The sequence below is a fragment of the Trachemys scripta genome, chromosome 8, assembly GCF_013100865.1.
Source record: "Trachemys scripta elegans isolate TJP31775 chromosome 8, CAS_Tse_1.0, whole genome shotgun sequence".
Taxonomy (NCBI): Eukaryota; Metazoa; Chordata; order Testudines; family Emydidae; genus Trachemys; species Trachemys scripta.
Genome location: NC_048305.1, coordinates 29,081,716 through 29,108,854, shown reverse-complemented (window position 1 = coordinate 29,108,854; position 27,139 = coordinate 29,081,716). Strand labels below are relative to the sequence as shown.

General features: G+C 40.2%; 1 protein-coding gene across 2 annotated transcripts in view; it reads left to right on the top strand.

Moving 5' to 3' along the window:
* The window catches only part of SLIT3 (slit guidance ligand 3), a 780,962-nt gene that overhangs the window by 621,173 nt on the left and 132,650 nt on the right, over window positions 1–27,139 (top strand). For both annotated transcript variants that reach the window (XM_034778698.1, XM_034778699.1), the window contains 4 exons: window positions 1,784–1,916; window positions 16,736–16,804; window positions 17,588–17,659; window positions 17,837–17,908. In XM_034778698.1, coding sequence (XP_034634589.1) covers window positions 1,784–1,916; window positions 16,736–16,804; window positions 17,588–17,659; window positions 17,837–17,908 — 346 coding nt within the window. The remainder of the gene's footprint in view (window positions 1–1,783; window positions 1,917–16,735; window positions 16,805–17,587; window positions 17,660–17,836; window positions 17,909–27,139) is intronic.

The window sequence follows — 27,139 nt, the reverse complement described above, 5'->3', positions numbered from 1 at the left end:
CCAGCGGAGGTGGGAGTAAGCGCCATTGACGGGGAGCCGCGGAGGTCGATTTTGCCTCACAGCGGGGTAAGTCGGCTCCGATAGGTCGAATTCAGCTACGCTATTTGCGTAGCTGAATTTGCGTATCTTAAATCGACCCCCCCCCCCCATAGTGAAGACCTGCCCTTGGACATGAAACAGGACCCCATCATGCTAGGCACTGTACGAACACAGAACTAAATGACGGTCTGTGATCCAAGGGACTTTGCAGAAATGCTTCAGTTCTGCTCTGTGTGGGGACAGTACCTGAGGAGGTTTGTGCTCCCTGTGCCTCTACGTCCACGTGAAGCAAGATTTGGGGACAGTAGTGCAGGGTGAAAGTGGAGTAACCTAATGCACATTCATCTCCTTTGGGTTCAGTGGGACTACACAAGTGCATAAAGTTGCTCTTGGACTTAAGCATTTGCAGGATCAGCAAGTAATGAGTGAGTCTAGTAAACAATAGGGGAAGTGAGCAGGGGAGAACAGGAGTTACAGTAAAAGATCATGTGGCTATTTAGTTAGGTTACATGCATGTCTTGGTGGCATAGGTTGTTTTGTAATGATGGGATTATTTTCCCATTCCCCTTTCTTCTTTTTCCCTCCATCATTTTTAATGCAAACCATTCCTTTTCGGACATGCACACTCATGAGTGAAAGTTGCTAGGATTGCTTTTCAGACCTCTAGCAGGGCTTCCAGTCTTGTTTAAACCTGAAGGCTCAAGCATACACCTGGCAGACCCATGAAGGAAGGAAAATCATCTCTGCCTCAATTAGTCTTTGTATAAGTCTTAAAGAAATGAAAATATCTAATGGAAACATGGTCATATGGTTTAACTTTACTATTTCAATGTTCAATACATTCAGTCTGTTTACATTCATAAACATGTATATACTTCCTATCATGATCATCTAGAGTATGTTTCACTAAATGTTTCCTTCCATATGCATCTTGATACTACAGTTTGTATTTTCCTAATGTTTTGTGAAGCGTGTTGGTTTTGGGGAAAATCCATGGTTTAATGTTCTTAACTTCAAAGACTTGGTTTCTTCCATGCAAATCCTGTTGTTCTTCAATTATGAGATTTAATCTGTTGTTTATGGAAGTTTGAATCCACGTTAGGAGTATTAGATATTTTTATGCATGAACAGATGCATTGCCAGCAATTCTGAGAGTATAGTTTGGTTTGTTTTTTGCCTAGTTATCCTTGTCAACAATGAGGCTTTTCAATTAAAGTGATAAATGACATGCCATGCCAACATTAAAAGTCGACGCTTAACACTGAAAGATTTACATCATGAGGAAATAAAGCTAGATAGTTATTTTTAAAAAAAGATTCCTTGTAATCTTATGTCAAGATAAGATTAAGGCTGATGGTCTGGTAAAATTTTCTGTTTCAGCTAACACAGGGTGCGTGTGTTGGGGTGACAGGGAGAGGCTATTTAATGGGTGAAGATTTGTAGAATTTCAAAAAGCTGGCTAACTTTTTTATAAAATTTTGTTTCCTTTTCCTTTTAAAACAATTGCCACCATTTTTCAGAACAGTTTTGCACCCTGTTGCCAGTGATCCAGTATGTGATGTTGGGGCGAAACTAAATATTAGGGGCTAATTGACAACCCAACTGTTGTAGACTTATGGATGTCCCTATTTTGTATTAGATGCAAGCAATTACCTCTGAAGCGAGCCCTCCTGGCCTGCATGGTTGATTTCCTTCCCAAATATCAGGATCCTCTCATGCTCGCTCGCTCTCTCTCTCTCTGCAGGTAATGATGAAAGCAGCTGTCTGCTCTCTCCTCGTTGTCCTGATCAATGTACTTGTGTGGACTCAGTAGTGCGCTGCAGTAACAAAGGGCTGCGCATCCTGCCCAAAGGCATTCCCAAGGATGTGACTGAGCTGTAAGTTACATTTTATGTTACTCATTTCACAAGAAAAGGGCACTAGGTACTGTGCCAGTTGAGGTCCATGGAAGTTTGCTCTTGACTTCAGTGAATGAATCATTGTACTTTGATATTTTCCTTATATTTTTTGATTGTTGTGGCCTCTTTCTTGTGCCTGAGTAGGTTGTAACTGCCTGTGTTACTCTGCACACAGGAGATGTCATTTTAAACTGTATACAAGCCAGGTATTAGTTTCTATTCATTCTATATGTGGGGAACAAATGAATAAATCAATACTGTATAATATATAGTGCATTTTTAGCAGCTTGAGTTCACAATAGACAGTTTGAAAGAGCTATGGAAAATATATTTCCTATATACGCATCTGTGCGCTAATTATACCACTTCATGGCATTTTTAAAAAAAAAACAGCAGGGAAAACAAACAGTGGATTCTTTTCTCTTCTCTTCTCATGAAATGTCTAAAATAACAGAGGTAATTAGATTAAATTGTAAAGTGAATGTGCATGAGTTGAGGGAGCCATTCTAGCTTTCTTCATTTGCTATGAATTTACATTGTTTTTTGGTTCTGTCCATGGAAAGAAAACGTAATACTGGAGGAACTGAATGGCTTGAAGGGTTGGTAGTAGGAATATAAAGCTTTTCACCTCTAGTTCACACATTGAAATCTAGCCCAGCTGCGTAGTTACTGGAAGTTGTTACCAGCTAATGACTGTTTATATATGAAAGTAGTTGGTTACTGTATGATGAGAGTATATGAAGTTAGTCAGTCCATTTCCTACTGAACCATATCTGATTTATGCTAATTAGCACTATTATTGGTAGACACAAGAGAGACCAGGAATATAACAGGCATTACAGTTTCACTCTTCAGGTTATCTCCTCCTGTTCAGTGGAGGGAATTTTGCACTGCTGCTGCACATACTGTATTTGTGTAGACTTTTTTCTCAAACACTATGTGGCACCTTCCATAGATGTCTTTTGGGGAGGATTAAGCAACAGCAAACTGCGGCCACGTTACTTCTGAAACAGAATGTCCACACAAAGGTTTAATGCACTTTAATTATGCACATTAACTTCACAGCTTTACTTGAATAATCTTAACTTTTGTGAGAGTGCCAGTGTAGAGAAATCCATAGTGAGTGTGTGTCGTGTGATGTCTGCTGTAAAATATAGCTCCAGGGTGTTTTGCATAGATGCACACACTACTGGAAAAACCAATTACTACTTAAAATGCTCAAGATTGTTTTTTAGTTATTAAAGAAAATTTTTGCTGAATGAAGTATAATTCTGCTCTGAAAAGTTACTCTAATTGGAGAAGTGAAAGAGTACACGTTTAACGTGTTTCAATGATTTCTGGTCAAATTTGCTCAGTTCATGGTGGTAATAATATGGTTTCATCTGAAAGTCAAGTCCATTCTTATCCTTCTAATGTGTCATCACCAATAGTAAAGCTTCTGCAGACTAGATTCTGCCCTCATCATGCTGGAGCTCCACAACTTCCCTCAGGCATGATTTGTAGTCAATGGGGAATTACAGGTATTACTTCAGTTCCATATAACTGTGCAACACTGATGTTTTTATGGTCAGGATTCTTATGAGTGTAATAATATTTTATACGCTATACACCAGTGACATGAGTTAACTTCATTCCTATTGTGACAGTAATATCACAAATTCCTGCAGTTTGCTATATTCTTTAGTCATTGTTTCCAAATGAAAGTAGCAATCTGTGATATTACAAGTACAGCTGCATGGAACTGAACAGTCTAATCTACTTGAATTTGCAACGTTCTAGTTTGGCTTTGTGTTTTAAATCCAAAAACTTAGCAATGGAACTAACTCCAAACCATACCTCTTTTTGCGTGCTTTGGAAGTAAAACCCTGAATCAGTCTCAGCTGATTTTGCCACTTGCTGATTCTTTCAGCCAACCTGGGCTGAGCTTCCAGTTTGTCACTAAAAACAAAGCCAGGCAAATTTCCCTTGACACCAATTCTGAAGCAAAAGGTGTGTGATCTTTTGATTCAAAGCATGACAGGTCTGAAATGAAAAGAATATAATCAAGCTCACAAGTTTCCTCTTTGCTTCCAGGTCCACGTCCAGATGTTGGTTATGTTCTAGAAAGCCTTGTATCATCTAGGACCTACTTATCTGTCAGAATTCCAAAAGTTTTAGATTTAAAAGCTTTTTAAAACTGTATTTCAGGGATAAAAGCTACCTGAAGATTTTCGTTTTCTATTAGCAATCATAGATTCTTCTGTGCCTCCCACCATGTCCCTGCTATATATTGAGGACAGTTAAAGTTTAACAGATTTTTTAAACTACTAAGTTTTGACTTCCATAGCTCAGACATTTCTAAACTGTCTGTATTTCTCTAATAGCATCAACTACTGATTTAAACCACCACGTATTCAATACCTGCTCTGGCAGAAACAGGAGCACCCCAGCAGGTTTAATAGGACTATGAAACAAATGTCTTCCAGTCTCTGTTTCTATAGCAAGATAGTAGATTTGGAAGAAAGAACTGGAACCCAGGAGAGTCTCCAGCAGATTTCAGTAACTTGCAGGAAAACTAGATTTTAGAGTTAACCCTTGAAGGTGATGTTTTTACCTCTCATCAAAGCATTGCTATGTGACATAAGCATGTATCAGAGCCATTCGCTGGTCTATATTCAGCACATCACAGGATACATCCTGAGTCCTTAAAGATGCTATTAATGATCTGGATGATGAGATGAACTGCACCCTCAGCAAATTCGCAGATGACACTAAGCTGGGGGGAGAGGTAGATATGCTGGAGGGTAAGGATAGGGTCCAGAGTGACCTAGACAAATTGGAGGATTGGGCCAAAAGAAATCTGATGAGGTTCAACAAGGACAAGTGCAGAGTCCCGCGCTTAGGAAGGAAGAATCCCATGCACCGTTACAGGCTGGGGACCGACTGGCTAAGCAGCAGTTCTGCAGAAAAGGACCTGGGACGAGAAGCTGGATATGAGTTAGCAGTGTGCCCTTGTTACCTGTTGGGCTGCCAGCAAATCGAGAGAAGTGATTATTCCCCTCTATTCGGCACTGGTGAGGCCACACCTGGAGTACTGTGTCCAGTTTTGGTCCCCCCACTACAGAAGGGATGTGGACAAATTGGAGAGAGTCCAGCGGAGGACAACGAAAATGATTAGGGGACTGGGGCACATGACTTATGGGGAGAAGCTGAGGGAACTGGGGTTATTTAGTCTACAGAAGAGAAGAGCGGGGAGGGGGAGGGATTTGATAGCAGCCTTCAACTACCTGAAGGAGGATTCCAAAGAGGATGGAGCTTGGCTGTTCTCAATGGTGGCAGATGACAGAACAAGGAGCAATGGTCTCAAGTTGCAATGTGTGGGGGTCTAGGTTGGATATTAGGAAACACTATTTCACTAGGAGGGTGGTGAAGCACTGGAATGGGTTACCTAGGGAGGTGGTAGAATCTCCATCCTTAGAGGTTTTTAAGACCCGGCTTGACGAAGCCCTGGCTGGGATAATTTAGTTGGTGTTGGTCCTGCTTTGAGCAGGGGATTGGACTAGATGACCTCCTGAGGTCTCTTCCAACCCTAATATTCTATAATTCTATGCTCTATACTGCTAGTGAGCAATTATTCTTTGGCAAGTGGTGCCAATTATTTAAGTAACCACTTCCTGTGACAGGTTCAAGATCCAATCTTCAAACTGCATGGCTTTTGAGTAGCTAGTCTATATATACAAAAGATCCACAATGGTCTGTGTGAGAAGGGAATCCTTGACCTCCCCAGCCAGAGTGGCAGTGGCCTCTCCATGGCTACCACTGTAGCCACTCATACTCCAGCACTCTCCAAAAGACTGATTACTTGCCTACCATTTCAGCAGGTGCTGACCTCCCACAAGGGAGAAATGACTAGTTTCTCCCCCAGCCTGCCTCCATTCTCAGACATACTGCACGCTGGTTTGCTGTGAGCCCTGAAGAGCAATGGCTCCCCTCATGCTGGGTGGCTGTATCCTGCCCCTCACACCATGCATTAGAATAGTAGTTGTGTCACTGTGGACAAAGCCCTTGGTGATGGCTGGGGCAAGGATTTAGCATTTATTTTCCTGATGATTCATGGCTCTTTCTCTGGGAGGGGTCTGATGTGGTGCTCCAAGTAACGAAGGGGAATATTTTAGTGGAATTTTGATGAATGCTGTGGAGTCTTGCATTTATAAACTTCAATTTTCCATGTTAGAATGGCAACAAGCTGTCAGCTGAAATGCTTTTTATTAAAATGTAACATACTTTATACATCACATTTTAATAAAAGAACACGGCCATACAGCTTACCAAGCCAGTAAATTAGTGTTGCATATAAAACTCCAAAATACCTCTACAACAGGAAATTTCTAACTGCAACAGGTACTAAATAACAAAGTGCTGAAATGAATATACCTCTTACAAGGGGACAGAGAATTTCATTCTGCAGTGGGTAGAATTTCATCATATCCTACTTCAGCGCAAAAGCCTAAGTGGAGCATCAGCACTAGTGTTATTACAATGATGGCAGGCTGGAAACCTAGGCTCTGCCTCTCCAATTTTCCTCCTGCATTTCCATTCTGGATTGACTATAGAGACTCATAAGCATGTTGAACATAGAAACTGTGTCTCGGTGCTCTTGATGTCAACTTTAAAGAAGGGCAACTTGCATCAAGTCTCCACAGTGAAGCAATTACTTATAACGTTATTGCTTTTATCCTTTTTACATATGAAATACATTCTAGAAGGTCTGCTTTGTATTTGTACATTAATTGAAGTCTCAAAACCAGGGGTTAATAGAACTATCCAGAGCTAGGCATAGTGCAGACAGGTGCTGTACAAGTTTTTCCCATACTGCTTTGCCAACACACTTCCATCCTGCTACTCCAGTGTCTCTAAATGTAGAGATTGCCAGTCATATTACATCCCAGTAAATGGCCTGGTTCTGTGATGTGCAGAAATCTGGAATTATACAGGTAGGGTCAAATCTTCAGAAGTTCCCATGAGGCATGTGCAACACCACAAGTCTTATCAACTCCAAGTTTTTGACAAATGATTAACTGGGGAAGGAGTGAAAGGATTTCCCCTGAAAGGGACGGTAGGACTATTATGGGATCACAGCTTGGGCCTACGGCCATACAGCACATGGACAGATTTGGGGGGAGTATAAAATGGAAGACAATACCTGAAAGCCCATTCTTTCCTTGACATTTGGAGCTATTCCTTGACATTTGGAGCCATGCTGCCAAATGACACCTACCTGCTTCCTTTGCTCTATGCACAGTTCTGAAGGGAAGACTTGTCTTTTGAGTTTACTCAGATATCTAGTCCTGCTGGCAGAAGTAAAAGAGTAGCATACTGATCCAGTATACAACCTAACTTCCCTCCACATCAATGCCTTAGAAAAGTTGTTTTTTTTGTCTGAAGCAACTTTCCCAAGCATGCTTTCCATACATTACCCCAGTACTTGAGTTTTATTTCTTTTTTTTTTAAAGGAGCAGTAATCTCTAATAAAGGCCTGGCTGTATCTAATAAAGGCCTGACAGTATCCAGCTGCTGTTATTAGGTCTATGGGAAATAGCAAGGTTTTGCATCGAGGAGAAAACATTGGAGTTACTTATGTTATTATAATGAGCAAAGTCTAGTTTTAGATTAAATATACATCAATCATGTTGTCTCTGGACTCATAATACTATGGTGACCCTAAGCACTTGGATAGAACAGTGATGGGGTGGTATGAAAACCTACATGTACATCAACTCTTTTAGTGCCTTTTTTTATTTGTATTGCTATGCATATATACAAAATGTTTAATGTATTCCTGTCTCTCACTCTCTCTTCCTTTCCTCACAATCTCCCATTCTCTTCTTTGGCAACTTCAGCTTCCATGTTGATGACCCATCCAACCCCTTAGCTGTACATTTCCCCACCCTCACCTCTCTGTTCTACCTGCAGATCTGGTTCAACTCTCACTCGCTAAAAGGGCCATTAAATTGACTTAGTCTTCACCAAGCATTGCTCTCTCTGACCTCTCTGTTGCTCAATTCTCCCTCTCTGGTCTCTTTCAGCAGTGCCCATTAGCCCCCTCCCTCATGCCCTGTCACTCAGCCTCTCCCTACTTATACTCAGACTGACAAGGGTCAGTGAGATCAAAGGCATCTAGATACTGTGAAGGTTGCCTTGCCACATCAATTGTACCTATCTTTTAGGCATCCTGGACACAAATTGGAAATGCAGCTGATCCTAATAAATGACAGGTAACCCATCACTATCATACTCTAATGGAAACCCTACTGTTCGGGGAAAACACAAATACATAATTTTGCTAAGAATCTTTTTGAAGTGTCTTCATCTACCATGTTGGAAATTGCATTGGATATTTCAGTTTTCCAAGGACTGGTCCCTTGCATCCTGCCCAGGCTTTCCAGTTTGATTTATTTTTTAATAGTCCATTCTCTGTCCTGGTCAGTCATATAAACATGACAGGAACAGGGGTATGGAGCTCAAGGAGTAAGTCCTGACACAGCTCCACGTGCTCTATGCACACACACAAACTCACTTTTGCTTGGCTGACTATGAGCCCTTTTGGAGAGATGAACTCTTAGAAAATATTTTTCCTCCTCCTGTCCCCAGTGTCTTCTTGTGCTGTTACCTGTCACCACAAGTTAAACAATGTTCTCCCACATGCTTGCTGTACATCAAGGCATACAATGACCATCACCAAAATAGGTGAGCTCTCCATCCTGTTTTGCTCTACTTTAACCAGTGAGACTGGGATAACACCCAATTTGTAATAGTGGCCTAGAGTAAGTAGCAGCAGCAGTTTTCAGTATAGTACTGTGCATTCAGCATTAACATTACTTTTGAGTACTGTACATTCAACTTGTTTCAATCAAGTAGATACAGCAAATTTACTCTAAGGAGTCAGCTGAGATGAATATAGACTTTACTAGCATGCTGTGTGCCATTTCCCAGTGCTGCTATATTACCATCTGCATCATTTCTGCTAATCAATGTGATAACCCTGTAGTGGAATAGCTGATAGAAATATCTGTTTGTGGATGCAAATATCTGTCCTTTCCTGGCAGTCAGCACTATTTGTGCACTAAAAGTTAACACGCAATTAAGTGAATTTTCTTTTTTAATAAAAGGAGAGAAACAATTTAGCTGAAAGCTTAGGCAGACTTGGCCTTGGGGCTGCATCAGTCAGGAAAGATTTTGCAGTCTGCTTAATATACTGTAAATGGAAAGCTCTTTCAAATTGAGAGAGTTCAAATTATTCTATAAAAGGGTATTTTTAGCTATAGCCAAAATAGAGAATTTAAATCCGTATTTCAAATCTGACAATTTAAAAAAAGGAAATAGATCAATAGTTATAAAATGGCCTTTTGAGTGAGTATTAAGGTCTTACAGTCTTCAGAAAGCTGATTTCAACACTAACAGAGCATGATAGAGAAAATTAGCTTTGGAGCCCTCGTTACTGTCTTTTAAACAAAACCATATTTTCTACATGTCATTTTTAAATAGCAATTTTGGTAGAGATGAGCCCAAGCTAAAACCCTGCTCATACTTCAGAGAGTTCAAAATTCAAGCCTAAACCTAGATCTGAATCCAAATTTTGCAAATGCCCCAGTCTTCTTGGTGACGTGAACTGAAACCCCAGACCTCTTCAAGTCATTGAAATCTGAAATTTCTTGATACATTTCATACTTCACTCCCTCACTTTCTGCCAGACTATCTTTTTTGGTAAAAGATAGTTGCCTTGATTTCAAACAATGTTCTGAACATCTCATCAAAAATGTTTTGACCCTAACTTAATTTTAGAACTTAGATGTAGCATTGCCAAGCAACTCCTAGTTTTTATCTTAAATGTTTTTTTTTTAAAAAATCCCCAAATTACAATAGTTTTTCCTGTCCTTCCCTTGTGCATCTTTAGTTACTGTCTGAGAACTGTATTTTCCTTTTGCCTTCCTCTCTTAGCACAGAATGCTCCTGTGGACTTGCCTTTGTGGCCGAGCAGGCATTCTATCATACAAAAAATTACAAGAGATTCAAAGCATTACATGACACTTTGGCACCTTGTGGTAGTGGTATCACCTCAAATCCAAGTGTTCACCGGTATAAAAAATTGACAAGTTAGAAAAGGAGCAGCTGTCATTTTAAATGCATCATTTTTATTTATTTATTTATTTATTTATTGTAAAGTTAGTGCCTGTGAAAGGTGCTGGGGGGAATTCCTGGAGTCTGAGGTGCCCTCTCTGTTTTCAAAGCAAGCAGAGTGCATGCAGCAGCACTTCAAGGCATGCCCATGTGCCACAACCATGAGCGGGAGAAGGGCCATCCTTAGGGGAAGAGGCATTCAGTCTTTGATCTCGCTAAGATTACCAAAAAGGAGCTGAGCAACTTTTATTGCTCCATAGTGGGGAGTTATTTATGAGAACTTTAATCTCCTTTTTCTGAGGCTCTAATACACATTTGATAATAACAACTTTGTTACTGACCCACCTCGATTCACAAGAGCAACCTAGAGGGGTAAGTTTCTATATAGCATTACCAAAATCCTGAGCCATTTCATCTCCTTTGGTGAAGTCATTATGAGGTAGTGTATGTTGTAGTGGTTAGAGCATAGGTCTGGAAGTCAATAGTTTAGTCCCTCCTTGTTCTCTCTCATTTGCTGTGTGATTCTGGGCTTGTCCTTTCTGCTAGGAAAGAAGATTGAAATTTCCCTATGTAATTTTTGAGAGGATGGCCTTGTAGTTTACACACTGCAGTGGGCCTCAGGCAATCAGGGTTCAATTCCTGGCTCTGCCATAGAGTTCCTGTGTGGCCTGGGTCCAGTCTCTTACTCTCTGTCCCTAAATTTCCCCTCTGTAAAATAGCAACACTTCTCTCCTATCCCTTTGTCTGGGAGTAGATTTTGTTTATATAGTTTGTAAGATTCAGGGGGATAAATTTCTCTTACAGTATGTGTGTACAGCACCTAACTCAATATGTCCTAACCCAGGGGTAGGCAACCTATGGCACGCGTGCTGAAGGCGGCACGCGCGCTGATTTTCAGTGGCACTCACACTGCCTGGGTCTTGGCCAGCGGTCTGGGGGGCTCTGCATTTTAATTTAATTTTAAATGAAGCTTCTTAAACATTTTAAAAACATTATTTACTTTACATACAACAATAGTTTAGTTATATATTATAGACTTATAGAAAGAGACCTTCTAAAAACGTTAAAATGTATTACTGGCACGTGAAACCATAAATTAGAGTGAATAAATGAAGACTTGGCACACCACTTCTGAAACTTGCCGACCCCTGCCCTAACCTGTTTGTAATGCTCTTTGAGATTACAGGATGAAGTTGCTGTACGAATGCTTAACTATCCATACATTTTATAAAACAGGTACTCACAAAATGAAGGTAAATTGGCACCTTCTTAGAGTTCCTAAGACCAAGATCTTCAAAGTTATTTAGGTGCCTGACTCCTATTGAACTCAGTGGGAGTTAGGAACCTAAATACCTTTGAGGATCTGGGCCTAAATCCTTACTTGACAGATCTGTATTAGGAACTGCAGGGTTGGAAAAACCTTTTCAGATGGCTTATATCTGATTGCACTTTACTTTTTATTTTGCATCAGAGACATGGCAGATATTAATTTATTATAAGAATGATGGATAAAACTTAATAGGAATTTAAAGTGTACCTATTGGACCAGCTCCATCAATGGTATGATGCTGTACTCAATGAAATTAAAGTGGGGATGAATTGGGCCCAAATATTTAAATCTAAAACTACAGAGCTACAACATCTAAAAGCATTAGGAATCGAAAGATATTATTTTGGCCTCCAGACAGTTCTCCTACATTAAGGCAGCTGATGTACACTCAGGTTGAAAATTGGAGATGACTCAGAGAAGAGCTTTGAGAATGATTAAAGGATTAGAAAGCCTGCCTTTTAATGTTAGACTCAGGGAGTTCAGTCTATTTAGTTTAACAAAGAGAAGGCTAAGGGGTGACTTGATCAGTCTATAAGAATCTACATGGGGAACAAATATTTAATAATAGTCTCTTCAGTCTAACAGAGAAAAGTATTACCAGTCTCTAGAAGTTGAAGCCAGACAAATTCAGATGGGAAACAAAATGTAAAATTTTAACAGTGAGTAATTAAGCATTGGAACAATTTACCAACAGTCATGTTGGATTCTCCATCCCTGGCAATTTTTAAATCAAGGTTGGATGGTTTTCTAAAGGAGCTGCTCTAGGAATTATTTTGGGGAAGTTCTATGGCCTGTGCTATACAGAAGCTCACACTAGACGATCAAAGTGGTCCCTTCTGGCCTTGGAATCTATTAACCTAATCTGTGGATAATTTAATATGGGAGATAAATTTAAAAGTACATTTTTTTGGTTCATACCATAGTTTCTTTGCCTACTAAAGGTCAAGTGAATGAATTCATTCTGTCTTTTGCTTCTTTGGCTAAGAAAGAAATGAAAACAAAATCTCTTCTCTGTATTATTTTGATTGTAAGTTTTTCTATTAATGCGATATTATGATGTCCTCTGTCTCCAAAAGCTTTTACTACCCAAGCTACAAGCCAGGCTGCTTTAGCTAGAAACAGGTTCTCCTCTTAAATGCTGGATAGCCACTAAGGAAAGACATTATTGTTCAATGTATGCTGAATTCACTGAATTATTTAGGCTTAGGTTTAAGTGTATTACTTCGAATTTGGGCCTTAGCTACTATATTAGATTAGCTCTGTGTAAATGTCACGAGAATAAAGTTCCACCATGAGGTATGATGTGGAATCCAATCAAGTTTGGTCCTGTGTAAATGGTGGTGCTTTTTCAAATGCAGCAACTCAAATTAACATGTCTCCCATTATATCATTATATTCTGAAAAGCTGTGGTTGTTTCAAATTAACTCAATTTAAATGGGCTTTGAAAATTCTTTTTCTAGAATTTGTCACCATTGTTTGTATAATATGGCAGAAAGTTAAATAGCAAAGTTTTGTGCACCCCTAATAATTGCTGTGCATGATAATGATATAATCATTAGTTTTTCAGAGTAAAATTATTAGGAAGCTGTTGTGTTCTATTCACAAAGTGTTCCATTGGTATAAATATTACCCTTTGTGCTAATACCCTAAGACAACCGGGAAATTGTTGAGACTATTGTAGCTGAATATGCTCTGCAAAGAAGATATGCTGTAGCAGTCCAGCTCCAGAGACCCAAAGGTTTGTCTCTGTCTCAGTCAGAATATTGAAGAATTAGAGTACAACATACACCTTTCAGTGTTCAATTGCTAAACACCCACCAGATACCAAGAAAAAAGGGGGGAAAGACCTTTTCTAGCAAAAAAAGCTGTTTAAATTGACATCTATTTCATGTCAAAATGAATTGGAAAATGCTCCAAAAATGTATTCTGAAGGTTTCATCACTGTATTCTATTCATTTGATAGCTGAGGATTTTTTCAATTTATTATTAAGCTCCAGTATCTAATATCGTACGAGAAATTCTTCCCAGGGTTTGTTTAGTTTAGAAGGCAGAGTTGAGACAACAGAAAATGGGGGAGGGCATTACTCTGAAATAGAAGAGAGAAAATAAAACACGAGTTGATATAAATAATATATTCTGTAATAAATGGCAGTAGCTTTTCTGTATACTCCTATTTACTTTTAAATAATTCAGACAAAAACTCAACTTGCAGCAAGAGTCTTTTAGACCAAATAGCTTGCACAAAATTATTTGGCGTTGTAGCAGCCTACATGGAGACAGAACCTATAACATGTTAGTCTCTGTAATTATTGTTGTTTACTGTTATAAATGCAGACCAAATAGGTTTGTTACCAAAGAAAATAAAAATTGTGTGTGGCACAGATTCTAAGATCATTGTGTTATATACTCTACTGTGTGTGGGTGTACATACTCCCTGGTGATACTTGATAACCCTTTGAAGGACATCATATTGATTGCAATAACCTAGGTCTGTCTATGGAGAAATACACCAAAAGGGGCCTCAGAGGGATGAAATCTTTGCATGCATTGACTGAAGCAGAGCCTTTCTCCCCCCCCCCCCCCCCCCCGTATATGAGGAAACTGGATTTATTTCCCCTGTAGAAAAGGCCACTGGAGTTTCGTGGAAAACTGGCAGATGCCTGTGGAGTCACATAGGCCAAAGTCAAGTTAAGTCCTACAGTTCTGTACTGGCCTTTCCCCACTGGAAGTTAGGGTGACCAGATAGCAAGGGTGAAAAATCAGGATGGGGGGGTAATTGGCACCTATATAAGACAAAGCCCCAAATATCGGGACTGTCCCTATAAAATCAGGACATCTGGTCACCCTACTGGAAGTACATTTCCATTGGAATTTCTCTACCATTGCCTTCCACTGGCCACAGCTGTCCCCAAAACATTGGGATGAAAGCAGAAAGAACTAGAGCTATATTATTTTTGATTAATTTCTCCAGAGCCAAAATGAGGACAATGTATGCACCCCAGTCTGACCTATCACAACCTCCTTGCAGCCCCATGACCTTGGGGCACCCTCCACAACTTCCTGGGGTGCAAGAAGAGGGTGCCAGAGAAACAGTAAAGCCCCCTCTTCAGTGCAGAAGGTCCATCCCCTCTTTGTAGGAGTAGGGGCTATGATCTGGCTCAGTGTTCTTTTTTTAATTATGTCTTAATCTCATGATAGTTTTTCTTACAAATACAAAAAGCATCTCCTAATCTGAACCATTCCCACTTGCCACAGGTCTTCCATACTAGAGTCCCAGCAGTGAGAAGGTGTAGACACATGCTGGGAAGCCATGTTACACTTTCTGCCTGAAATACCTTTAGGATGTAGAGCCATTTTCCTGCTCCACTTCCACAGAGTTAGTTTAAAAGAGCAGTTTTGGCTTTCAAGGGCCTGATTCTACATTCTTCATCTCAGTGAGGTTATTTGAGTAAGGAGTGCAGGAGCAAGCTCTCCAGATCTTAAATATGGATACACAGGGTCCAACACTAGAGTGAGTGGACCCTCCATAGATCTTGACAGCCCAGTTAACAACATGAAATGAAATGTACTGTTTCCTATTTGAAATGAGACTATATACTATTGCGATCTGGTAGCTATTTGAAGCACTTTCAAATCCTTAACCACCATTCCTAATATCTCTATTTTGTAATACTTCCTTAATTAATTCCTCGTGAATTTTCTTAGCTTTATAATACTTGGACCATACCAGGCTTACCTTGATCTGATAGTATTAAATAGGAATGTATTTAAAATTGAGAGTTTTTATGAGAAGTCACAAATTAACATAAAGGGTCTATTCTTTTCTACCCAGCTACATATGTGCTACTGCTTGTTTTTGTGCAAATTGAATTTGCACATGTGTGGGTAGATAAGCACCTATATACCATATCCATGTGTGCAAAGGTGAACCACATAACTGAATATGTAATTTCTGATGCTTTCCAATGGAGATTCGTAATCAGCATTGTTAAATGAGGACATCCTGGCAAAATTTTAGCAGTTATAATGAGTTTTTTTCAGACCCAAATTAAGTGATGATTTGAGTGTCTCTGGTATGAGGACACTTGTAATTGCCCCAGAGCTATTACAGTCTTTATATATTTCATAATAATGAAATGTGTTTAAGGAGTAAGTGGTCATAACTTTGGAAGAGAACATTATATTCCAGGATGTATAGTGTGTATACATGTAGCTCCTGTTCAATGATTGGTGCATTTAGAACTTAATCTTAGGGAATAGTCTTCACATCTTGACATGTGGAGATTTCTGCGTACATGAACGTTAAGGAAAATTACATGCCCAAGATTGACCATGTTCTCAGGTATAGGTAGAATCTTCCAGGGCTAAAAACTAGTTGTCATGTATTTGGTGTTAAACAGATAATATTTATATTGAGAGAGTCTCCTGGCCATATAAAATTCCTCCTGTGTTAAAGATTTCTTGCTCTGCAGAGTGAATTCCTGTGAACAATGTTAGTTTTGTCTTTAAAAAAAAATACATTTTTTCAATGGTGCTGCAGTACGTACCTAACCTGGAAATACAGTCTATTGTATTAAGTATACCTGCTGAATGTAGGAGAGATTTTGGGGGGTACAAATGGGAGTTAAACAATCAACCATGATTTGTGTTTTTGCCCCCTGTATTACTGTAGATTGTAAAAATAATAATAATAAAAAAGAAGTCTCCGATAGGAGATACTGCAATGAAACTTTTCTAAAATAATCATATGTTTGGATTGGCCCTATTGGAATATGTGAGGTTCTGATGTACAAATATCAAGTAATGCGACATCCCAGACAAGGGTTTATTTAAACACTGTCTGTACAAGCTGTTTGCAGTCAGAGGGCAGAAATTGTTCTAATGGGGTCAATTAGCATTTGGAGTTACTTGTAAAAACTTTAATTAAATATAACCTTATACCAAGGGCACACCATGTGTGATTTTTTTTCTCCTTCTATAAGAGTCTTCTATGAAGAGCTAAATGAGCTTTTATTTGAGTTGCAGGTCAATGGTCCTTGCTATACTCACTTCATATTTCTGAGCAAAACCACCAGCAAGCTATTATGGTGCTTTGGACTGGAAACTATGGATTTGCAAATCAAATAAAGTCTAGTAGCGTGTTAGTATAGTTTCAGAGCTGTAATGATTCAAAGATTCCACCCCTAGTTACTACTTTTAAAGTTCTAATAGATCCTGCATTTCTCAAAAAAATACAAGGGGGACAGCCTGACCTGGCCAAAGTTCATGTTAATATGTGTGGCTAATCATCAACATGTGACTCTTTTTCAGATATCTGGAAGGAAACCATTTAACAGCTGTGCCAAAGGAGCTGTTGACCTTCAGACACCTGACACTGATGTAAGAAATGCATGGTTTTAATGCCAGCAAAATTAGATTATTCTTTCCTCCACATGTCTTGAGTGGAATATGGGGAATTGTCATTTGGCACTCATTTTCTGAGTGCCTATCATGTCAGCAATTGTTTCCTTTAAGTGTTCGTAAAGCTATTATGTACTATGTGACTGTAGTTGGGTGTGGCAGATTTATCTGTACAACACTGGTAGGCTTGAAAGGCAGACATCAATTTCTTATGGTTAAACCATTGCTTATGATATTATAGCACTGAAAAAATGAAGGCACCTAACAAAGCCTTTTCTTTTTTTGATGTATAAGAAGTGGAGTTGTCATAACTGTAGGTTCAAAATAGATCCCAACAATCAGACTCTGTTCATCCTAGTACTCTGCAGTAGTTGCATGTGTATGTGTATACAAAATATGTACACACTACCTGTGGAGGTGATAGCAATGTGACAAATTGCAGATCCATGTGATAAATTCGTTGTGTGCTTATGAATGCCTCGCCTGTCCAATTTCTGCCCAGAAATTTCTTTTACATCCACTGCTATGTTGCAATGCACTGAAAATGTGCCCTAGAAGATGCTTGAGAGTCTTGTAGAGAAATAGTCTGATGTGCCTTGCTGTAGGATTCTTCCAAGGCTGATTATAAGAGATGATGGCAATTGATAATGGCTAGCTTTGAAATTGCTTACTTTGTTGCTTGAGTCTACTTTAACATTTAAAAATGACTTGTTTTTAAAGTCATTTGTATGAATGATGTATCTGCTGTGTGTATTTCTTTAGTGACTTGAGCAACAACAGCATCAGCATATTGGCCAATTACACCTTCATCAACATGACTCAACTATCAACACTGTAAGTAATCAGTGGTTCCGGCATCAGTTTTGTTGTTCAGTACAAAAAAAAACAGTTGCATTAAACAATGAGTATCTCTCTTGTTATGTAAACTGATGGCTTTCCATGCTGCTTCTTAAGTAAATTAGTAGCAAAATAAGCAAAGAAACATATTTCTGCATTTTCTGATTCTCCTAGGATCCTGAGCTACAACAGACTCCGGTGTATTCCAACACATGCATTTAATGGACTCAAGTCTCTGCGAGTGCTGTAAGTAATACTTGTTCAATAAGTCTGCGTTACAGCTTATTAGGATGCTGTCGATGACTGCAGGATTTTTAATGAGCAGATGGCTCTCATTTGATTCAGTACACCATAAATATTTTCACACAATTAGCTTCAATGTACTTGTACTTCTGTGCAACACATCCTGTACCAGCTGACACATAAAAACGGCCACACTGGGTCAGACCAGAGGTCCATCTTGCCCAGTATCCTGTCTTCTGACAGTGGCCAGTGGTTTGAGCACTGGCCTGCTAAACCCAGGGTTATGAGTTCAATCCTTGAGGGGGCCACTTAGGGATTTGGGGCAAAATCAGTACTTGGTCCTGCTAGTGAAGGCAGGGGGCTGGACTTGGTGACCTTTCAAGGTCCCTTCCAGTTCTAGGAGATAGGATATCTCCATTAATTTAATTTAAAATTTAATTTATTTTAATTTATGTGCCCCAGAGGGAATGAGCAGAACAAGTAATCACCAAGTGATCCATCCCAAAACCCATTCCCAGCTTCTGGCAAACAGAGGCTGGAGACACCATCCCTGTCCATTTTGGCTAATAGCCGTTGATGGACCTATCCTCCATGAACTTATCTAGTTCTTTTTTGAACCCTGTTATAGTCTTGGCCTTCACTACATCCTCTGGCAAAGAGTTCCACAGGTTGACTCTGCATTGTGTGAAGAAATACTTCCTTTTGTTTGTTTTAAACCTGCTGCCTATTAATTTCATTTGGTGACCCCTAGTTCTTGTGTTATGAGAAGGAATAAATAACACTTCCTTATTTACTTTCTCCATATCAGTCATGATGTTAGAACTTTAACATATCCCCCTTAGTCATCTCTTTTCCCAGTTGCAAAGTCCCAATCTTATTAATCTCTCCTCATACGGCAGCCATTCCATACCCCTCATCATTTTTATTGCCCTTTTCTGAACCTTTTCCAATTCCAATATATCTTTTTTGAGATGGGGCGACCACATCTGCATGCAATATTCAAGATGTGGGCATACCATGGATTTATATAGAGGCAATATGATATTTTCTGTCTTATTATCTATTCCTTTCTTAATGATTCCCAACATTCTGTTCGCTTTTTTGACTGCCACTGCACATTGAGTGGATGTTTTCAGAGAACTATCCACAATGACTCCAAGATCTCTTTCTTGAGTGGTAACAGCCAATTTAGACCCTATCATTTTATATGTATAGTTGGGATTATGTTTCCCAGTGTGCATTACTTTGCATTTATCAACACTGAATTTCATCTGCCATTTTGTTGCCCAATCACCCAGTTTTGAAAGATCCTTTTGTAGCTCTTTGCAGTCTGCCTGGGACTTAACTATCTTGAGTAGTTTTGTATCATCTGCAAATTTTTCCACCTCACTGTTTATTCCTTTTTCCAGATTACTTATGAATATATTGAATAGGACTGGTCCCAGTGGTGCTGGAACACTTTTATAGCAGGGATGATGAAAGCCAGCAAAACTCTCCCCAAATATTTTACCTCGTGCGCCCTCTACCATTGCCCCCCCACACCAAGCTGAGGCCAGAAGCAGGGCCGTGTCTCCAGAAGGGGGGACAAGGACAGGGATAATGAGTCAAGGCTGGCACCACGGCTGGGGGCAGGCATGGGGCCAGTAGCAGAGCCCTATATGCAGGCCTGGCAGCTGGGACCCTGCGTGCGCGGCCAGGAGTGGAGCCGTCAGACAGGACCCAAATACACAGTCGGGAGCAGGGCTGGTAGTCGGGACCCTGCATGCATGTCCAGGAGCAGGGCGGGCATGGGGCCGGCAGCCGGGATGCGGGACACCGTGTGCGCGGGCGGGAGTGGAGCTAGCAGCCAGGACCCTGCGTGTGTGGCCAGGAGCGGGATGGGACCTCCAAGCACAGGGCCAGCAGCCGGGACCCCCAAGCACAGGGCCAGCAGCCAAGATGCGGGACCTTGCATCTGTGGTCAGTAGTTGGGACCCCTACTTCCCGTGCCTTTGACTGGGCCCAGTCTAGACCCCTGAGGGACACCACTATTTACCTCTCTCCATTCTGAAAACTGACCATTTATTCCTATCCTTTGTTTTCTATCTTTTGACCAGTTGCCAATCCATGAGAGGACCTTCCCTCTTATCCCATGACAGCTCACTTTGCTTAAGAGCCTTTGGTGAGGGACCTTGTCAAAGGCTTTCTGAAAATCTAAGTACACTATATCCACTGGATCCCCCTTGTCCACATGCTTGTTGACCCCCTCAAAGAATTCTAGTAGATTGGTGAGGCATGATTTCCCTTTACATCTAGGTGACACAGGTGAATGGTAAGCTTTTTCATATACAAAGAGTAACCATATACTTTCAGTATAAATGTCCTTGCTTTAATATTATGGGGACAAGAATGAGCAAGAAAGGTCTCCACGGGACAGCCTACAGTGTGTTTGTCTGTTGGAATACAAAATGGTAGCAGTCTGTGCAGAATGGAGGAAAACATCTCTCCATTTATTCCCCTGTGGCCTATAGAAACCGATAGAACTCTAGAGCATGGGTAAAATTTTCTAGAGGATGCCTCAGAAGCTATAACAAGTATGTCTCTTTTAAATCCTAAAAGTTTTTAACAAAGCTTGAACTTCTGTAGAACCCTACTGAATTTCACAGAACAGTTCCTGGATGTTGTAGTACACAGAAACCAGTGAGAACAGGGATGATTATACCAGCCAGATATATGGCTTTGTAATGTTTTGGCATGGGAGAGCCAAATTAAGACGTGACTTCTCTCTGTCAGGCTGAGAAATTAGTGCCTGCAACAGTGATTCTCTGCCTCTACAAGGATGGGTATAGGTATCTGTTTTCACTGTTCCCAAGGATGGTAAGGTTGGCAAGCGGTGTGACATAGAATTGGAGGTAGCTGTCTGCCTAAGCTGGTTGTCAGGATGGGCCAGCCGATGAGAATCCCCTCTGTGATACAATGCACTGAAAGCATAGTATGAGTAGGATCAAAATCATGGGATGAGCATGGGGGGAAGGGCATACTGAATGCAGAAATCAGGCGAAACTCTTTAAATTAAGTTACCACAGCTCTATTCTGCAAGATGTTTTGCTCACCTGGTACTCAATGGAAATCAAGAATCAGAACAGAAACATTCACATGGCAGGGAAAAGACGACAACAGGCTGGTTGTGTACTTTACTTTCATACTTCATACCTGTGGCTCTGTGAATTGCTGTGACAAATGAGAACCTCTCAGATCAGAGAGAAATTAGGATCTACCATGTAATAATGATACAAGGTTTGACTGTGCAAGACAATCCATAACTCTTCTTGCCCTATTTAATGGTTTACACCTCAGCTTTATTGTTCTACCTCCTTGCTATAGCATGCAATAAAAACATTAAATTTTTACTTTAAGGAAATTTTCTTTTGATCATACCTCACAAGAACTGTGCCTCCTGTAAAGGGATGTCCCTCATCTCAAATTTGCCACCACCACATACAAACCTGCATTGATCTCTCTTTTTATTATTGTAAATTACTGATCAAACATATATAAGGATGAAAGTGATGCTATATAATAGGGGCTCTCAAACTATTTCATATAGACCATATAATATATCACCATGGACCATCTCCTGTCCCATCTGTGATTGTATAACATATCTGTGACAACCAAAGCTATCACTTACATAGAAAAGTAACATTACACAAATACACTGCTACCTCGATATAATGCGACCCGATATAACACGAATTTGGATATAACATGGTAAAGCAGTGCTCTGGGGGGAGCGGGGCTGCACAGTCCGGTGGGTCAAAGCAAGTTCAATATAACGCGGTTTCACCTATAACGCAGTAAGATTTTTTGGCTCCCGAGGACAGCGTTATATCGAGGTAGAGGTGTATTTAATATTTGTAGCTGTTTGTAATGCAGTTTAATAATTGGGAAAAGGGTTGAGTCAGCACCATGTGACCAGGAGTATGATATGGAGAGGAGAAACAGGCTTTCCATCTTTTTTTTTTTAATTTGGGCAGTGTGGATGCAAATAAATGACTTAAACCCAATGAATGATCAGCAAAAGAAAATATTGGGAAGGAAAATTGCAATTTTTATGAATTTTCTGGGGATCATCTCTCCCCATATCACCAGTGGTCTACCCTACATGTAGTAAATATTTATGCTCACAGATGAAACCTCAGCTCACATTAAGCTGCTTGCACTACCATTTTTCTAATGTCCCTCAGTTTGGAGAAGATACACGACTCTGATAAACAGACCTTTAGTAATAGCAATTGTGTACTTCCATGCTCAGCCTCAGACATTCTGACTCCAGTTCTTCTTTCTATAAAGAACATTAGCATGAAAACCAGAACAGGAAAAGAGCCTAACATATGCATGAACCAGAAAATGTGTAATCAAGATTCTCATTAGTATTTATGTCCCTCGAGTTATAAAAGGTACTTGCTTGTACACTTTGAGGTGCAATACACCTGATTTGCAGTTGAGTTCAGAGCAAGGGAGATATCACTTTAAAAACTCAGGGCTTTTGATTCCTTATCTCTCTTCTGTTTGCTGTTAGTTGTCACATATAGCTTCTTTCTGACATTTCAAATTCTCTCCAGTAGCACAGTTGTGAATCAATGCCCTATCCACCACAGAAATGGTGGGGTAAAGAACCTCAGTGAAGTAGTTCTTCGGATGCAATGGTAATTATGGTAGCAGACACATATAACTTCTTAGCACCTAATCCCCCAGTGGTGCCTAGTGAGCAAATTGTTAATGAATCTCCATGTTATCCTCTTTAAAAAGTCTATAGGCGTTTCTAAATAGGAAAGTTCTGGCCTATAAGCCTCCAACAGCCTCCAATCTTGTTCTTCAGTTCAGCACTTCTTTCCCTAGTGGTGCTTTCTTTTAGTATTAAGGTGGAGAAGACATGGTATTATTTAGGGCCTTAGACTCCTCCCATTTCCAGCATACCCTATTAAAAGGAAAGTAGTAGGCAACCTCACCTCTACTCTCTTTTTTTCGAAAAAGACTGCTCTGCCTCTTGTCCCAAATCTCCTGTGGTAAGGACAAATTTACTAGTGCCTTCTTTATTTTTTCTTGGAAGCAAAGTTAGGGAACACAATTGGGAAAAAGGGAACTTCGCTCCATGCTTTTGCCCTCCCCAAATAAAACTAAACTAAACAAAAAACAAAGATCTTTTTTCTTTTAAGACTCCAGACTTGGGGAGTCTGAACAGTTAGGGGGAATGAGTCCTATTTCTTGAAATCATGGATTTTTCTTTCTTAAAGTGCCCTTTACTTTCTCTCTGACTTTTTGCTCTGCCTTGGTCTCCCAAGTTGGATCCCCTTGAAGCAAAATAGAGTGGAATATATAAAGGGAACCTCAAAGGGCTCCTTAATATCTTTGACTTTTCTGAATCGTTTTACAAAGCTACTAACACAGTGTTATGTGACACACGTTCACCTACCAACATCTCAGGGTGTGTCTATACTACCCGCCGGATCGGTGAGCAGCGATCGATCTAGTGGGGGTCGATTTATCAAGTCTAGTCTCGACGTGATAAATCGACTCCCGAGCGCGCTCCCGTCGACTCCTGTACTCCATCACCACGAGAGGCGCAGGCAGAATCGATGGGGAAGTGGCAGCAGTCGACCCACCGCAGCAAAGACACCACGGTGAGTAGATCTAAGTACATCGACTTCAGCTACGTTATTCACGTAGCTAAAGTTACATAACTTAGATTGATCCCTCCCCCCAATGTAGACCAGGCCTAAGAGAGTGGATTGTCACTCTGGTTCTCTACAAAGTATTTTGGAACTACCCGTCTAAAGTTATAACCATTGTTAAGGTTTGGGGGCTTTGCAGGAGAGTATTTTTCCCCTTTGTTAAGTAAGTTCTGGTATAGCATGGAGCAGCAGGATGGCCAAGATTAGTGGTCGCAAACTCTGGTCCCTAGTTTGTGTAGCGTAGGAGGAACTTTCAAGTATTGTAAAAGAAATGAAGCTTCATAGTCTTTCTTCTTAGAAGAGTTAAATTCAAGTGGTGCAATACAGATGTGGATTTCAAGTCCCCTCAAGTCTAGGGCTGTTTGAAGCCACAGCTTTCATTGTAAAGAAAGGGATCCATTTGTAAAGTTGGTTTTGGGCTCAGATTTCAAACACCCATGGGATGGCCACATCTGAGTGTCACAGTTCAGGTCAACTATATTTGTACTTCACATCCATGGTCCACAAAAAGCACTCACTCTAGGCACCTGGCTCCTCAGTCATCACCTCTCTTTTCTCCCTCCTGATCAGGGATTTTTATAGGCTGCACAGTTCCCTGCCAACACTGTGATATCCCCAGTAAGTGAGACTGCCTAAACAGACCTGTGTCTACACTTTGCTTTCTCTCCAAAGACTTATGAACAGTGTTCCCACATAAGTTCAGTCTTTACTTTATAGAGTTTGGGCTTTGAACTTCAGATTCCAGGAACAGCGTGTTTGGGGGGCAGATTTGCATTCACCTCCCCCTAGATATTTCCCAGCAAATCCACTTTACATGTATTATTATCGCAAAAGACCATTCTTGTCTGCCACGTTGTTCAAGGTAGTCCTTTGATCATCCAGGCCCACCATAATATAAACCAAGAATGAAGAAACCTATGTTCTTTTCTCAGCTCTGCCACTGACTTGTGTGAAGTTGGGCAGGATTCCTACCTGCCCTGTGCCTCAGTTTCCCCACTGGTAAAATGAGCATGTCACTTTTACCTACTTTTACAAAGTGATTTGGGATTTGCTGTTCAAAACGGCAGTAGAGGTGCCAAGTATTTTTCTTATTAACGTAACTGTCTGTCCCCTTTGGTTTGATCTTGCGTTGATTTGTTCCTGCTAAACTGTACAGATGACAAGTTTCTACATCTTAAATGAAACACTGGGGAGGAAAGTAAACCATGGTTACATCAGTGGTGGTAGGTCTTCGTGTTCAAACTATAGTTCCTTATGTTACTGTTAAGGAAAATCCTTCAGGCCATAATCACATAAATAATAACTGATTGTGAAGGGCAAGGTGGTAAGGAGGCTTAGAGATGGTTAATGCTCCTAAAGGGCAGTATTTTCTGAGCCCTGAGAGTTATTTATCTCCACACCTCCCATCTGAAATAAGAGAATTTGGGATAGAGCTAACTGTACTATGCACCCCACTGAAGACTTACCTCACAGAGCTATTTGGCAGACAGTGACTGATTGCTGTCTGGGGGATTTGCTACTGCCGGCTAAAATGCTGCAGTGGGACTTTGAAGGAGTAAGATTTATGAAACAAAAATTTTCCCATAGCTTTGACCTTTCTATTAGGCTCGATTTTAAATACTCAGTGATTGCAGTGCTCATGAAGAGACCAGACTGATAGCCTTGGAGATTGAAGACTTTTCTTTCTCCACCAAACAGCTACATTATGGGCACCCACAGCATGATCTTCTCCAAACTGCCCTTTTGAGGTGCTAAATCCTGCCCTGGGTGAGAAGAATAGTGAAATCTCTATGTGCATTCAATGCTTGGCCTCTGCTGAGACATAAGTGAATGTGCCAGTTGGGTGGAGGTCATTTGTCCACTGGATTGAGACCTTCAGCTTTTCTCATAGGCCTCTAACCATCAAGTCTGGCTGTGACTAGAGCTCAGCGAATAGTTGATTTTTCAGTTCAATGGCTAAAATGGAAAATCCAGGGGGGAAATAGGTTCGTTTCAAACAAAACTGATTTTTTTTTTTTTTTTTTAGTTTTGCTTGTCAAAACAAAAAGGCCCCCTCCCCTACCCCCAAAAAATTGTTTGGGTCAAGGAAAACAATTCAAAATGAAAGATCAGTTTGAAACCACATTTTCTGAATGTTTGTATTCATGGGGGTTTTTTTTCAGTTGAAACTATTTGTCGAATTTGACTCAAATTCACAAATAGTTTCAGCGCCCCAAAAATTATTTTTGGCAAGGCAAATTTACTGTTCACTGAACGTTTTTTGCCCAGCTCTAGTTGTGACCAAAACATATTGCTACATCTTAATTGGCAGATGTAATCTACCAATCTTAATCTTAAACCTCTGCTCCTAATTAAACATTATATGTAAGCTCCTGAAATTTTAGCCTGCTGTGTGTTTTCATTCTTCTTTCTGGGCTGAAGAGAAGAAATCATGTTCTCTTCCTTACTTTGAAGGCATACCCTTTTCTATTAGCGTTGTATGTGCATCTGCAGATGCTATTGACTTTTCTGGAATTGTGGGTTTGCAGCATCTCAAAGAATTCCCTGAGTATTTGCAAAGTGCTTTGAGATCCTTCGATAGAAGGTTATGTAGAAAAGCTAAGTATAATTATTAGGGCTCAGTCAGTCCGGAGAGGTTCCTGGTGGCTGTGGGTGCTGTTATATGGCAAATGCTTAAAGTCATTCTTCCCACTGGGCATGCACTCCTAACCATGTTTCCATTCCCAGTTTTTGGTCACTCCAGGGGTTTTAGTAGCTGAGTCGTAATTTAATTTCAGTTTCTACAGGTCATGACTGGACTGCGACACAAACAAAGAGTGGCTTTTAAAAATTCAAATGCTGGCTCTTGGCTTTCTTTGAAGATCTGCTAATCAAATCTTAGAAGAACCTCCTGCTTCAAGGGAGATAACACTGAGCCCTCTCAGTCCTGCACAAAACAACATTAGTGAAATGAAGCCCGAAAGGGAGTCTCTGTCTGTGCTCTATACATTTGGAAACCTCCGGATTGATTTGATTTATTATGGCCTGCAAAACTCTGGTGTCAGCTACAACTCTTGCCACATGTCATCTATGTTGTTATTAAAAATCAATTCTCCAGAGGGGAGAAAGTGCTTCCGAGTGACAGTGTGCAATCTGTTATTGTCATGTATTAGCTGTGTTCTCGGGAGAATTTAAAAGAGAAAACATCAGCAAAAAAATTTCCACATTTTCAGGATTGTTGTTGGTTGTTGTTTTTTAAAGTATATGCAATATTTCATCATCTTGAGCTGTGCTTGCCTCTGAAGGTAACTGGCCTCTTTCATGCGTGATTCAGTATTTTTCCAAATCCTTCTGCTTTCCTTATATTTATTCTATTAACAACAAATAGAATATATGTATCTGAAAATCAGAATACCCATGAATGGATAATTTAATTACATGTTTCGTGTCATCTCTCTCTCTCTCCCTCTCTGGCTGTGCTACTCACCTTCTCTGTCTCTCTCGCTCATGTTTTTTTTTTTATCCTTCTTTCAGAACCCAT